Here is a 16,241-nt window from a genome sequence, read left to right on the forward strand (position 1 = left end):
GATACTCTCCCCAGAGCATGCAGAGTTCATTCAGACCCCAATGCATTGCTTATTAAATGTTTTAATATATATATATATATAAAATACAGTGCTTAGATTACAGAAAAAGTATTACAAGAAACACACAATTACAATAAAATGCAGAACAGTTTCTCAAAATAAAAAAGGATAAACATAGACAGAAAATCCTATACATTACCAAATGCCATAGATTTTCCCCAGAGAGGCCACTGGTTGAAGAACAGGAGATTTCACGTGTTTAATTCAAACACACCTCTTGGAATCTAATTTTCATAATCTTTGCTCAGACTTAAATACATTCTTTCCTCACAGAACCAGCAAAACCCACCCACGACGTAAACCGGCTGTTAGATTGACAGTTCTATGACAGAGTGAAAAAAAACTCTTCTGCCAAACCACTTTAAGCTTTGAAATACCTTCAGCCAGGGTCCTGCTTACTTCAGTGTGTAATTTACTTACATCTCTAGATTCTAACAGCCCTACATATATATTATATTCTGATTATATGTGTGGTTTAATAGCCCTACAACCAGGCCTGGCCGAGGGGCAAGCAGGCCATAAAACATATCTTTGCATTTTTTTAAATCAAACTGTACCCACATTAACCCCTGAAGCGCCAGAGGGATTAATATACATAATATCTCATGACGTTATCATGACACTCTAGTATCCACATTTTTCATTTAAAATAAATTGGATCTGTACATCAACAAATTAGTTTGTTTACAGCAGCAAACGTCAGCCAATAACATTGGGGAAAAAAACTGTGGAACTTCAACTGGATCTGGTTCTGATTAGTAAATGGATCCAGTGCTTAATCTACGAATACTTTGTTGCGTTTGTGTGCAGGGATTCCTGATGTGGCGGTTTTTACAGACCGTGGAGCAATGCTTTTATAGGGGAAATCCCTATCGGACCAAAGTCCTAAGTAAAACTATGCGATTGATGCTTAGGCTGGGTCCATGGTGAGCGTGCGCTCGCGACCGTGCGCGTGACATCACCCGCAGCTGCAGCTGCAGCTGCAGCAATTTGTGGCCTGGGTAGACGCGACAGGGAGGTGTCGGGGGGCGTGGCCGTGACGTCATGGAGCTGGTTTGCCCTCATTGGGCAAACAGCTCAAAAGACCTGGCTGTCGTGCCGCAGAATCAAATTTGATCTGATTCATGCGCGCACCGCGTGCCCCATCGTGCAGGCGCACGTGGTCTATAGCCACGATCATTGCCTTAAGGAACTGCGATCGTGCCGCGCGCGCACTCCTCTGCGTGATCTCGCCGACCATGGACGCGGCATTAGAATATAAGAGACAGACATATCAATTTGGAAGTTTATCCTGAATGTGTTTCTAAATCCTGTAGCCTGATGTTTAGACCGGGATTTACTTCCCTTATATCTGGCCACTTATTGTCCTCTTTCCTAAAGAGTGCTCAGCTTCGCAAACATTTTTTGCAGACTTTTTCAAATACCTTTTTTTTTTCTTAAAAAAAAATAAGCATTCCCTTTAACAATCTGTTGAGCATATCCGTGTCATTCGGTCAATTGTGGTCATACAGAAGTTTAAAATATTTAAAGTATTGTGACAAACGGCTCCCTTTATGTAGCGCTGCCGTTTGCCCAGGCACTTCGCGACACAGTCTTCTAGGATTTAATTTGTAGAAAAGGGGGACAAACCTGTGTATACACACATGGGGTACTCAGCCTTCAACCTTCAGCAGTTTATTTCTCCATTAGTGACACTAAACATTTCAAACACTGTCACTTTAAGAAACAAGAAATCATAAAAATAACATCTACTCCTGTCAGGAGTCTAACTCACATGCATATCCCCATTTGCAATGTGGGCTGGGTAAGCCAGTTACCAAGTTTAAATAACACACAGATATAACATTGAGTCCTTAACTGTCAGATGGGGACAGCGTCCCAATAGATTCAAAGATGCTGCAAAATTGTGAGGGGGCCGTCTACCCACAACAGGATCCTGGGGAGCAACATCATCCCAGCCTCCAGGCTCTAAGAGAGAATGAAGCAGCAAATCTAACTGCAAAATATTCCTGTTCCTCAATTAGGAGAGCAGGTGTGGGAAACCAGAACCATTGTAAAGTGTGGTATGGATTTCCTATCCACCAGCCTTAGTGTGAATCTGTGGGGCGGATCACATCCACACTATGTCTGCCCTTTCTTCTATAAATCAGACAGAAAGCTGCCCACTATCCTGGTACTATGTCACAGTATATTATATAAAGACACTGTCCTCCTGGGTCCACTCAATGCAAAGACAGCAACATATATCCACCGCACCCTTAGAATATGTAATACAAAACACAACATTTTTGAATATACAAGCCCACCAAAAGAAAGCGAAGCAAATTAAAAGGGACCTGATAATATTAAACCTATGTTAAGTTTCCATGGTAGGGCAATTTGGTCACAATTTGCTTGTACTGGGATATGAACCATGTTCGCCCACGACATAAAATCATGTTAGCTAGTTCTTCAGCCGTCACCCCTCTCATTGGTTCAGCTTAGTGCTGTGCTGAACTGAACCTTTAAAGGTGCATTCTGGGTACGTATCGTTGGTACATCCATGTTATGTGTTACTGTAGCTGTTTAATAAGAGCTCCTTGTGTTTTTGTAATGTGATATTTAACTTTTATTTCTACGATGTTGCAATCCGGAGGTAACGGCCACTGAAAGCATACACTTTTGGCACAAATGAAAATGGCTGCTGTTTTCCCAATAGAAGTCAATGGGAAGAAGCTTGAGTTGTGCATTTTATTTTAGCATTTGTAATAATGCTTGATAGGGAAAAGAATGGGGTGTTCATATTTGTATGATTACTTCGATGTTATGTACTTTTTATTCCTTTTTTTTTTTTACTTTGTGTGTCTGTCACGTTAAGTAGATGAAATGGCAAATTGATGTTATATAAATCAGTTATGGGCAAAATAATTACATTTTTCTTCGTTCTTACATGTGCAAAAATGTCTGAACATCTGCAGATCTTTCCTCTGGTGTTGCCGTCCCAAATGGTCACTCTGGCCGTTTCTTGCTATATGCCCGAGGGTTGAGAGACAAATCAAGCTTCAGTTTGTCCTTAGAGCTGAAGTTAAAACATAAATATTTTGCGTGGCGAGCACAGACGGGTGACAGGCCGTCAGACTGGGACCTCTTTGCAAGTTTGAGGTTCACTAATTCATATTCTTCACAGGTCAATGTAACCTTGTATCTGCCTGCGATGCGGGACATTAGTAGCACTTGAAGTTGTTTGATGTTAACGTGTAACATGTCGGTTAACTTGGAGCCCAATTGCTTAAAAGGGGGGGGGAGTATAAATGTGCAGTCTGAAATATAAAATTGAGTTAAACACACCATGGGAAAAAGTGTCCAGCTCTTTGAGTGCTCTGGACCTTGGCTCATGAGTTCGGGAACCCTGGGGACCCCATGAGGTTTTAGATACGTTTCTCACCCCCCCACCCCCCCCCCCACCCCCTCAACATGCTTGTTCTCTTTGAGGAGATCGTGTCCTTTGGAGCTCAGGACGTGACGCGACCCGGTCATGAGATCGTGAGTGGCAGAGAGGAACTCGAAGGGTTTAAGTACTAGCCTAAATTGAAAGGTTCATCTCAATCTACGGATTTGTATAAACACTTTTTTTGTGGTTACATGGCCACTGTATCAGGGAGGACTCTGTGCTTGCTGTCTCTTCTCCCAGAATCCTCTGCTTGTCTCAACCTCACTGTTTGGCTTTATGCAAATGTGGGCAGTGACATCAGACTGGCGTGAAAGCTTCATTTGATTCTGCGTGCCATGTTGTTCTATCCCAAGCAGCAAGGTACTTTCTCCCTCTTACGGAGGTGCAGGGAAGTTTAGAAGGGTGTTCAGAAATATAAAGGGGGTGTCCTTTCAAAAGGTAAGAACATTTTAATTTAATTTTTTTTATATAGAGTGGAGTTTGCGGACCTCCAGCGCCACAAGAATCCTGTAAGCTATCACCATATTTACATAGCATCTGAAATGAAATCTTGCAGCCGGTATTTACTCAGCCGCGATAGCCAGACGTTTGTAGAGAATGTGGTATACATTCAGTAAGACTGCTTGGTACATTAGGCCGTATGGCTTCATCCAGTCTGCGGCAGAGCTCCTTGCCATAAGCTATCTGCCTGCATTGACCACTCCACCACTACATCCAGGAGATACCAACTCCAGTCCTCGAGGATCACCATCAGGTCAGGTTTTCAGGATATCCCTGCTTCAGCATAGGTGGCTCAATCAGTGGAAGAGTGAGCCACCTGCTGAACATCCTGAAAACCTGACCTGCTGGTGGTGCCCCTTGAGGGCTGGAATTGGCCACCCCTAGCTTGGTCAATTGCCCTCTAAATGTATAGCAGCCTTCCCCCCCCTCCCTCCCCCCCCCCCCAGTCAGATCAGCAGCCTAGCGGAGAATTAACAGTGATGTTTTAATGAATCATCGATTTCTCTCTCTCTCTCCCTCTCTCTCTTTCTGTTGCACAGCATTCTGCACTGGATCTACTAATCCCATGAAGGCATCAAACATACAGAAGTGTAATTGTTGACCTTTATTTTCCATCATTGACCTTTAGCTGTGTTCTTCGTTTAGCTTCCTGCTTAAAATAGCAATGTGATTTTAAAAGTACAGTCCCAATGCAAAACAAACAACAACAAAAAATAAATATATATATATATAATTCTTTTCTCACCTTAATACTTAATTTGTTTTATCCCGACCTCCCATATTACTGTGAAATCCTCCTGTACCGGAAGTATTCTGACGTTTATAAACTTGACCCTACTTCCTGTAACTTTGCAATACTCTTCTCTCCGTTAGAAATGGGTTCTTATGTCAAAATCCTAAATACAAATGAAATCCATATATAGTTCAGTTTACGCTGAAATAGTTGTTTAAATGATCTGTGAAATTCGCTCACCCCCTTCACTGCAGTGGGACTGTACCTTTGTAGTCATCAGAATAGTTGTCATCTTTTCTTTCATATTACTAGAACCCCATCTAACATCCCATATTAATGGTAAAGATTCCTCAAAATGATCCTGGTTGCCTCGTGTGCTAGTTGAAGTGCTGTAAATGCTCACCTTGTCAAGGGATTCTGCTGAGCTATACATGAACAAAGACAGTGGTAAAAGACCTGTCCATGGTAACAATTTAGCGTAATCGCCCATAAATACTGTCGGCCCTATAGGATTATCATAATAAGCTTGTTTGGAAAGGGAAGAAAGACACAGCCACTGGGGTTTATTGGAAAGTAAAAGAAATAGACTTCGAATTAAGATATTTATCACCGACTCTATGTACAAAGGGACACTGAAGGTTTTTTTTTTTTTGGCTGTTAAAGGGACGCGCACAATTAGTGTAACAAATTAATATTTGCCGTGTGTGTTTGAGTTTGTGTTTTAGTGGAGTGGTTAAAGGGGGAGTTAAAAGATGCACATATAAAAATGAGATGTGTAAAATTCTACATCAGCATCATTCTGTCCCCTCCCCACCCCCATTCTCTGCCAAGTCTGATTTGTCTTAAACTCCTCTTACAGTCTATCAAATTATGTTTCAAGGGTCAGACACTCCTTGGACTAATGACAGCTGTATATTTATTAGGTTATAAGCAAAAATACGAGGACTATAGCGCTAATTAAACACTAGGGATCAATGCTATCCGCTCAAATTTGTCATTATGTGTAGATTTGTAATTTACAAAAGCACGTTTCTCCATTAAATTCGCATTTAAAAGACAGCATACACGTTATTAATTAAAAGATATGAAATGGAAGTCTAAGTATATATTAGTCACGTGTGACGTGATATCATTGTATACGAGCATTGATCATGGTTGTGAAGCAGTGCAATATTTTTTTTAAACAAGATAAAGATATACCCCATGAAGGATTAATAACAGTTTACTTTAGACTGCAGTAAATACATTTTAACCCGCAATAATTTTTTCTTCCAAAGCAAACATTATCTTCAGACGTGGGGCGGCCATGAGCCTCAGGTTTGCGCCAAGCTACTCCAACCTCTTCATGGGCAAGGGGGGAGGAAGATTCCGTTTGGAGGGGGGAGGGTGGGGTGCTTGGAGCAGGCTTGGTGCTCTGGAAAAGATTTATTGATTTGTCATTTTTATTTGGGAAAAGTTGTTGGATAATCTAAAATTATTTTTAAAAACCTTGAATATTAACAATAAATGTAATGCTACCTATAAATTTGATTAGGGCTGCTTATTTGTTACAGCTGTGAAGTATATTGAATTGGTCCAATTGGGACTGGTCAGTGAGCACCACGTGGGATTTTAAATTGTTTGTGTGATTTTTAGTTTGTGTCACCTATATCACTTATGGGTTTTCACGTTATAATATCACTGTTAAAAAAAATATATATATATATATTATTGTGGTGTGCACCACAAATGTACTATCTGTGGATGATTTTGTGACTGTCTCACTTTCATTCAGTTTTTAATACCTATAAATTTAGCAGCGAAGCAATATAATTTTTAGATCTATATATCTATAATGATGTTACAATGAAAACACTATAAAAAAAGTAGACACACACACACACACACACATATATATAATATAAAAAAAAAGAAAAAAGCGCAAACCAATATAGCAAAATAGAAATAGCTCGGCAATTTATTAAAAAGCATAGACATTGACAGAAATTGACAAACACAATGTAATATTCAAAATCCACAAACATGCAGGAGGTAAAAAATAAATATAACCAAAAAAATAGTTAAGGTCGAAACGGCTGTCTGTGGGTGGGTTTAGTGGCTATGCATCTTAACCCTGGCTGTGCTCAAAGCTGTGACCATGCAGCAAGCTTAAGCCTATAGGTAACCATGTTAATGGTTTTGAAGCAAAAGGTGGCACTGTGTGCTCATTTGCATGTCATTTCCCAGAATCCACTGGATTATATATATATATATACACACACGCACACGCTCCAAGTATTCTGAAAATCTGACCTGTTGGTGGCCCTTGAGGACTGGAGTTGGCCTCCCCTGCCTTAGAGGCTATTAATGTTGCAAAATGAGTTTGAGTTTTCCGCATAATAACGCCAGACCGTGAGCGAGATACGGCGTGTACGTCCTGTCTCTACTCTCGGCATTAGACGAAACAAGACCATTTTTTTTTCACATTAGCATATTAAACAGAATCGAAATGTATCACTTGTTGTTCATCAACTCGCATGTGGACTACGACACAGTGGCAAACTTTTCCCCAAGTCGAAAAGGGCACATTTTGTGGGGTTTGCGGCCTCGTGCAAAACTTTAGCATATCTCTCATCAACATTAGTCACCCTGCACAGCATCATGTCGAAGTCATTCTGGGGGGTCTTGTTTGAGAGAACGCGTGTTAGATGTTATATTTTGAATGTGAAAGAAGCATTTACAACACATTTGCCAACATGGTTTTTTCTTTCAATCTACTATCTATTTCATAATGTGCTGCGATGAACGTTAAAGGTGCTACAATTTCTTGGACAAGCAAGTCAGCCACTGGGTGTTGAACCTGGGAGGCTGTGGGTCTGGCACGTGACAACATACTGGTGGCATCATAATGCACATAGCCTGGTGGCAGCTAAAGAGTCAGATAGCTATAAAGTTTACACAGAAAGCAGACAAAGAAAGAGAGGAAGTCAGTTGGCGCGTGAGGAGAAAGTAAGGATGCTGAAAGAGGAGAGAGAAGTTGAACGAATTGGGGACACCGTAAGGTTTTAAAGGAAAGTGCTGGGAGGGAGAGATGAGCGGGGGGGGGGGGGGGGGGGGGGGGGGTGGAGAGAGAGAAGGGAAGGGAGGTGGCCAGATGCTTGCGAAGCTGGGCTTTGTGACTCCTGAGTAATGCAGGGCACTTGAGCTAGTAATATATCATTTTAACGAAACATTGAAACCGCTCATTTAATCACAAAACAACTCGGCGACAATAAACTGCTTAGAGCCTGCAGAACAAAGCCAACAGATCTCCCAGGAAATGCAGGATGCACCTTTGGGGCATTTCAAACTCTTATGTCTCGAGTGCTTATTCATTGGACCTGGAGGTTTGAAGAATGTTACAGCTCCTACATAATAGCACGACGAGATATAAAACCATCTATAACTATTGAAGTGTAGGTGTGGTTTAACTTAGGGCTGCTCCAGCAGGGATATTCTGAAAACCTGGCCTGTTGGGGGGGCTTGAGGACTTGAGTACCCCTGAGTTAAACTACACCTACACTTCATAGTGACATAATAGATGAGGTTGAAAAAAAGACGTACGTCCATCAAGTTCAACCTATGCTAAATTTAGACGACAGATACTTTATCCTATATCTATACTTACTTATTGAGCCAGAGGAAGGCAAACAACAAACCCCAGAGACATGTCATCTTATGATATCTCATAAGAGGAATATAGTTATAGGTTTTATATCTCGTTGTGCTATGGAGACTGAAGTTGAGCACCTCTGGTTTAACTATTAGATAAATTAGGTCCATTTGAAGAGCTGTGTTTAAAGGAACCAATGATGGTGAAGTGTTTAAGGAGTTTAATAATAAGAACTTTATTGCACATAGCGGTCTTCTCCCAGTGCGACTCAAAGCGCGTCACAATGACAATATAGCGCATGGTACGCAGCACATAGGAATGTTAGACACAGCCCCTGCCCAGGGGAGCTCACAATCTGTTTTTGGTGCCTGAGGCACAGGGAGATAAAGGGACTTGCCCAAGGTCACAAGGAGCTGACACCAGGAATTGTTCCAGGTTCCCCTGCTTCAAACTCAGTGTCGTAATCAGCGTCCGTGCCTTTACTCACCGACGCCGCTCCTTCTCCCTGGAGTGACCGAAGCCGCTATTCCAAGAATCAGTTACTAGAAGTATTTGAAATATTTTTGTTGGTTATAAACCAGAGTATTTATCGAGGATTAGAAGTCTTCTATCTGCTCTCTTTTGTGTGATATTGCTATATATAAAGGATCTAGCACACTAGCAGCTGTTGCATTATGTATTTACAGTATAACCCTCTGATTTATTCTGCATCACAGTACTATGAGGGGCTCAAGGCCACAATAAACTGCCATTAACATAACACTGTTACAGCACTTAGAGAGGCACCTACTTCCTGGAGTCTACAATTTAATTTGATCCATCTAGGAAAGGGGTGGCCAACTCCAGTCCTCAAGGGCCAACAACAGGTCAGGTTTTCAGGATTTCCCTGCTTCAGCACTGGTGGCTCAGTCAAAGATTGAGCCTCTGATTGAGTCACCTGTGCTGAAGCAGGGACTGATTGACCCACCTGTGCTGAAACAGGGGTATCCTGAAAACCTGGCCTGTTGGGGTGCCTTTGAAGACTGACGTTGGCCACCTCTGATTTAGCATTGTTGAGGGGTCACATTGAGTTTCGTGACCTTTTCTAGTGCATAACCAGAATATCCATAGAGTGGTCATTCAAACTATTATTAATGGTGCCACAGTATTGACTGGAAGGATCGCCATCATTTTCCCAGGCCCCTACCAGTATTTAACACCGCGTTTTATATTGAACTTTAGATATAAATACATTTCTCTTTGTGTGGGTTTCCGGTACCTTTTTCCCCTACAAATATACCTCTGCAGTTAACCATTAACCATTTGATCATCGGTGGGACAGACCCTGCAGCTGGAAGCCAGAAAGGCCCTTATAGAGATACAGATGTGCTCAGTACCACTGCTTGTTTTACTTTGCTCATTGCCAATCCTAATTTAAGTGCAATGGGGCATGCCACTCTTTGTCCTGCTGTTGAATTACTTATTGGATCACCGGGAACACATTGCTCACCAATACGTTAGTTTCATTGTTTCGTGGTCGAGAACATGGACTGGTTTTGAATGAGCAAATAAATGTCCTCAGTCTGCGGTTATTTTAATGGATTTACTTTTGTTCTCACTGGTTGCAGACTTATGGGATGATTCACAATCCCTGTATTATCAAACAGCAATGAGTGGAAAGTTTTTATAGAATGATTCACCTTAATTACACAGGTGCTCTGAGATACAATTCTGTATTGTGCTGTTATTCCAAATATAGGGACACTGGCATTATTATGTTCCTGATTTTTGTAGGTGTAATCACAAAAATAGAGCGTGCCCTCGCATATTCTGGGATAATGAGCCAATTTAGAGTTGTGCCTGCATAGTCATTAACACTGCAGGTGTTCTAAAACAGGGGTGCTCAACTGCAACTGAGCCTCTGATTGAGCCACCTGTGCTGAAGCAGAGACTGAGAAGCTGGGACCGATTGAGCCCCCCTGTGCTGAAGAGGGATATCCTGAAAACCTGGAAAGTGTGTGTGTGTGTGTGTGTGTGTGTGTGTGTGTGTGTGTGTGTGTGTGTGTGTGTGTGTGTGTGTGTGTGTGTGTGTGTGTGTGTGTGTGTGTGTGTGTGTGTGTGTGTGTTTTATAGTGTAGTCTGATTTTTCCCTATAGGCGCATAATTAAGAAGGGGTCTAAAATTAAGAATAGCTTTAATCCATCTATAAACAAGACGGGTTCTATTTAACGTTTACTGTTGAGCTTATTTAAATCAATTCGAAATAGACACGCCTCTGCTCCACCTGTCGAATTCGGTACAACGATACCCATGTGAACGGTCTTTTGTGCTTCTATTTTGCCTACTCTAAAAAAAAAATCTTTTTTTTTTTTTTTTAAAGAGTTAGCTAACTCTAAATCGGTCTCCGGCTTGAATACAGTCACGTCCGTATTGATCTCCTTTGTCGCCATTGAAGTGAATAGCTTTTTCATTTTGATCAAAACCCCTTAAATGCTGTCAATTCTGGACCTTTACAGAGCAGGAGGTTTCAGCTATGAAACAATGTCAGATGTCGACTTAATGATGTACGGGCTATAAACTGAATGCACCAGAGGCATAGCGATGGAGTCTGAGCCAAAACCGTAGGCTCTCTGTGTCCTGTGCAGTATCCAAGCTTTTTAATTGTGATCTATGACTGTAATGAGGAAAGTAAATCCGAGCATAATCAGTCGTTACGCCGCTGTTGAAGGTAGAAGATGCCCAAAAGATTTTCTTGTGTGTTGTGAAAGCAATCTCAATAAACCAATCACCGAGATGAGTTACCTGTCGCTATAATGAGCCTGAGAGTTTATTGTAGAAAGGCATCTTCAAGCCTTGCCAGTCTATAGATGGGGCAACGGCTGATGCTTTATTTAAACCACCTGGGTTTAATTGGACCAATCGGCGCTCAGTGTAGAACAGTTTACCATTTCTTTTTCTTTTTTATAATCCGTAAACAGGGTTGTCCTTTTATATAAAAAATAAACCTCAACACGGCGTTTACGGTGTTGGGCATTGCGGGTTAAACCCCATGTGCATCTAAGAGTCCGCTCAATGTCGAGCTAAGAAGTTCATGTAAACGTTATCCTGACCGCATCCGTTTCTGCTTCCTCAGATTTCCAGCTTCATTCACAACGAAGAAACACAAGACTTGTGTTAGGGCAGGGGTGGCCAAGTGCAGTCCTCAAGGGCCACCAACAGGTCAGATTTTCAGGATATCCCTGCTTCAGCACAGATGGCTCAATCAGGGGCTCAGTTATTCTGTCTGAGCCACTGATTGAACCACCTGTACTGAAGCAGGGATATCGTTAAAACCTGTCCGGTTGGTGGCCATTGTGGACTGGCTTTGGCCATACCTGTTAGGTGAACGCGTGCAGCCAGTGTCACAGTCGGTAGTCGGGAATTTAACAGCTTTGAGTGTCCCATCTACGGAAATCCCAAACTTTCTCATTAGATGACACATGATGATTTTACCTTTCGTACCATACACATGGGGGATGGACACCGACCGGGTTGCTCTTCGAAAGCAAGACAACCATTATGAAGAATAGCAATGTAATTAAATTGTATTTCTTGACTTCTGGAACTGTGAAGCAAAGCATGACCTTCACATGGTTTCAGCTGTCTGAGGTCAATGTTTACTGACTGTTTCCATAGATCTCCAGCTGAGAGCGCTTAATTCTAGACTGCTGCTGATACAAGTCCACCCAGAGTGTATAGTTTGTTAAACCTTTTAAGGGCCAGAGGCTTTTTATAATGTGCTGCAGAGCCAGACAATTAGGTGCGTGGTCAACATTATATACAACACCGTCACCCTAACGGGCCTAGTTAGGACATGGTTTCACGGTGTATGTCGTTCTATTAAGTAACCAGCTCAAAAGGAAGTTGAGACCAGCTAAGCCTTCAATTTTTGGAATCCTGTAATTACTAATAATCCCGAAAAACTAAGAATTAGTAAAGTCAACATTCCGTGACCCCGTGAGCGCCAATGCCCTGCAGGCCCTTCTGGCAGAGATGTTTTTTTTTTTAAATGTTGCATTTATCTGCAATAACTAAAAGGTGACTTTTTTTTTAGGTTGCATGGGACTAAATGTGTATTTGTCTCTCTCAGGTGAAGCAAATGATAGGGACGTTCAGGTTGTGGAATTACCCATCGTTGACAGTCTCCACCCAAGGCCACCGTATTTACCGCTCGGTGTACCGGAAGACCTTGTAGACCGGTTAATGCGCCTGCATGGCGATCCCGCCGTGTGGTGGGTTTCGCAGTTTGTAAAGTATCTGATTCGGCCTCAGATGTGGTTGGAGAAAGAGATCGAGGAGTCCACCAAAAAACTGGGGTTCAAGCACCCAGTCATCGGGTAAGAATGATATGTAATGCTAGGATTGTAATAAAAGTAACCCAACATGTTGTAGCCTGTTCTACTGAAACTCAAATTATCTTTGGCAATCTTAATCATTCTTTGTTCACATGACCAATGAACTATATGATCACGCTCAACATGTAGTCCCTCTAACTTGCTCCTGGAAATAAACGATTAAATCAGGGGTGCTCAAGCCACCTCAACTGGACAGGTTTTCAGGATGGCCCATCTTCAGTACAGGTAATTGGGTCACCTGTGCTGAAGCATCGACTCATTGAGCCACCTGTGCTGATGCAGGGCTATCCTGAAAATCTGACCTGTTGAGGAGGCTTGAGGACTGGAGTTGAGGTCCCCTGGTCTAAATGGTAGTTTGCGTGTATAATGCAGAAATGTTCACATGTAATGTAAGCAGCATGAAATAGGACAGGCGCAGTTGTACAGTGGTAATGTCACTGACATTTGATTGGGTGAACCCAGTTAGAATATTAGTGACAGCGCCATATGATCTTGAGCAAGTTACTTTACCTACGTATGCTCCAGGCACCAATAATTAGGCTGTGAGCTCTGTGGGGCAGAGATTTATGCCTACAAATGTCTATGTACAGCACAGAGCACACATTTTTATCTTTGCTATATACAGCACATAGCAGAGCTATATAAGAAATATATATGGGGAATATGTAATGTGCGTATATTGACAAATCATGCACAAGAATAATGTCAATCCTCAGAACATGAATATTTTCCAGTTTACCACGAATCTGATCAGTAGCCATCTGATTTAAATAGTTTTTTCTGTTCAATGGTGAATAAATCCATGGGTGGCGAGTGGATTTGAGTTTTAAAGCAGAAATAGTACATTCCCCCTTTTCTCTTTTCTTATTTGTATATGTAAAGCGCGTGACAGTGTATCATTCTGCATTCTTACCTAAGCTGGCAATCGTTTGGTGCTCCTGTTACACATCTGTAAAAATGCTGATTGTGTGCCTAATAATCCTTCAGTCCATGTAACTCAGCAGCTTCAATGTATCCTTAAGGTAAGGCCCCGCTCCCAGAGTCAGCGCACCTGCGCTGCTGACAGGCGGTGCGCTGAGATACACAGACCGCGATCTGCGGTCTGTAGGGAGCGGGAGCCGGAGCGGGAGGTGGGCGGGAGGTGGGAGGTTTGATCGGGAGGTGGGCGGGAGGTGGGCGGGAGGTGGGCGGTTTGACAGGGAGGGGGGGCGTGGCTTGAGCGGAGGGACCCGCTACTCTCCCCCCCCTCCCTCCACAGACTCGGGCTGGAGCTGGAAGGTAAGTTTAAACACACACACGCAGGCACTCATTCATACACACACACGCGCACACACACACAGGCAGGCACTCACGCACTCATACACACACACGCGCGCACACACAGGCAGGCACTCATACACACACACACACACACACACAGACAGAGGCAGGCACTCACGCACTCGGGCACACACATACACACACAGATAGGCATGCACGCACTCAGACACACACACAGAGAAAGGCACTCACCTGCTGTCCCTCCACACTCCTCCCCGCTCCTGGAAAGCCTCTCCTCCTCCCGAAGCCACTCCTCCTCCCGAAGCCTCCCCTCCCCATTGGCTCACAGCCACACACGTCACGCGTCAAAGCTAGAAAACACCATTCTCTGGTGTCTCCAGCGGCTGACGCGCTACAGCGTGTAGTGCTCTGTGCAGCCAGTGGGGACCGGGACCGGCTCGCGAGGATTCCCCTGCTGGTGGGGAACTCGCGACCCGCCGCCCGCGCCAACGAGCGCAGCGGGACCGAGGCCTTAGGCCTGGGACATAGTGATTTTATCCGGGCGGAGGCGCGCTGAGGCTCAGGGAAAGTGGTTCCCTGGCCTTACATAGCGCGCCGTCTGGGGGCGGGCCAGTGACGTCACGGAGCTGGTTCGCCCTCATTGGGCGAACCGCTCACGTGACCGGCCCTGCGCTCCGGCGAGCGCCAAATTTGAAAACATCTTGAGACACGCTTCCCCAAGCGTGCGGACGCGTGCGCGAGCCCCAGCTAAAGCCGCTCTCATTGCGGCTGCAGGGGCTCAGTGCCGAGTGTGAGCACGGCTCAGCCTTGCTCACACCACTATGTCCCAGGCCTGATGTTACTTAGGTAACATTATCTATTACAGTTTACAGCTCAAACTGCTGGGAACATTGGCAACAAATTATCCCGACCAGGAAAGTGTTGCAGTGATCTTGCACTGTTTCGGAGATGGGCTAAAACATAGTATAAAAATCAAGATGCTTAAAAACGGCATTGACCTTTAAAAAAAATTATTTTAAATTTATATATATATATATAGTCACTAGTATCTAATACTACAGAACTGATTTATTTAAATTAAAAAAAAAACATGTACAATTTCACATATTTTGATGCTTTGAAGGAGTAATCCAAGCAATATCGTAAATGTGTTTGTTTTTTTTGTTTGTTTTTTTTAAATCCGTTCTGTAGTATTAGATAATACTTACTACCTTTTATTATTATTATTTTTTTTTAGTTCAAATCTTAATGCCATTTTTAATGCGTTTTAATATACTGAACATCCTGTGATTTCTATAGCAGGCTTTAGCCACCTCCCCAGCAGTGCAAGATCTTTGTAACACTTTCCTGTTTGGGATGATTTGTTGCCAATATCACCAGCAGTGTGAGCTGTAAACTGTAACAATAGATCATGTTACCTTCGGAACATAAGAATACATAGTAGCTGCTGAGTTACACTGACTGAAGGATTGAGTTGAAACTGAAAGGCAGCCATTTAGTGAACCCTGGGAAGCATGATTTTTGCTGATCGATCACGGGAGAGCCAATCGATCGGCAGCGTAGGTAATTTCTTTTCAATAAAGGTAATCAAAGGCTGCATACATGCATTTTTATTTTTTAAATGTAATCTGCTTGCACTGCCTCTTTAAGAGAGATATCCATGTCTGGCTTTCAGCGTTCACGTCAGGAGGACAGACAAAGTAGGGACCGAGGCAGCTTTCCATCCGATTGAGGAATACATGGTGCATGTGGAAGAACATTACCAGCTTCTTGCTCGTCGAATGCACATAGACAAGAAACGGGTGTACTTGGCAACGGACGACCCATCGTTACTACAAGAAGCCAAATCCAAGTAAGTGCCCCCACGTGGAGGCTATCTACTGGGGTCCGTGGGCCAATAAGGATATGAAAAAGGAGGCGGGATGAGGAAGGGAGACTGGAGACCCTGTAGGATCTGCATTGTAGAAATGCTTTTAGTAAAGGGTAAAGGATGGTCACGTGTCCAGCATGGGAGAAAGGAGGGGGACGATGTGGGATGGAAGCATTTGTGGAAGACGGGCAGGGGTGGCCAACTCCAGTCCTCAAGGCCACCAACAGGTCAGGTTTCACTGATATGCCTGCTTCAGCACAGGTGGCTCAATCAGTGGCTCAGTTTTCGATAATTTAAGCTTATTCCCTGGAAGAATTACAGGAGCGGCCAACTCAGTCCTCAATGGCCACCAACAGGTCAGG

At 43.2% G+C, this 16,241-nt stretch overlaps 1 protein-coding gene across 9 annotated transcripts in view; it reads left to right on the plus strand.

Annotated features, from left to right (window-relative positions):
* Window positions 1-16,241, plus strand: part of FUT8 (fucosyltransferase 8) — a 133,259-nt gene that overhangs the window by 90,850 nt on the left and 26,168 nt on the right. For 7 of the 9 annotated variants that reach the window (XM_075613534.1, XM_075613528.1, XM_075613532.1 and 4 more), the window contains exons 8-10: window positions 4,531-4,581; window positions 12,464-12,710; window positions 15,685-15,861. In XM_075613534.1, coding sequence (XP_075469649.1) covers window positions 4,531-4,581; window positions 12,464-12,710; window positions 15,685-15,861 — 475 coding nt within the window. The remainder of the gene's footprint in view (window positions 1-4,530; window positions 4,582-12,463; window positions 12,711-15,684; window positions 15,862-16,241) is intronic. The other 2 variants (XM_075613535.1, XM_075613536.1) reach the window with 1 other exon arrangement.

This window comes from Ascaphus truei, chromosome 9 (genome assembly GCF_040206685.1).
Source record: "Ascaphus truei isolate aAscTru1 chromosome 9, aAscTru1.hap1, whole genome shotgun sequence".
Lineage (NCBI taxonomy): Eukaryota > Metazoa > Chordata > Amphibia > Anura > Ascaphidae > Ascaphus > Ascaphus truei.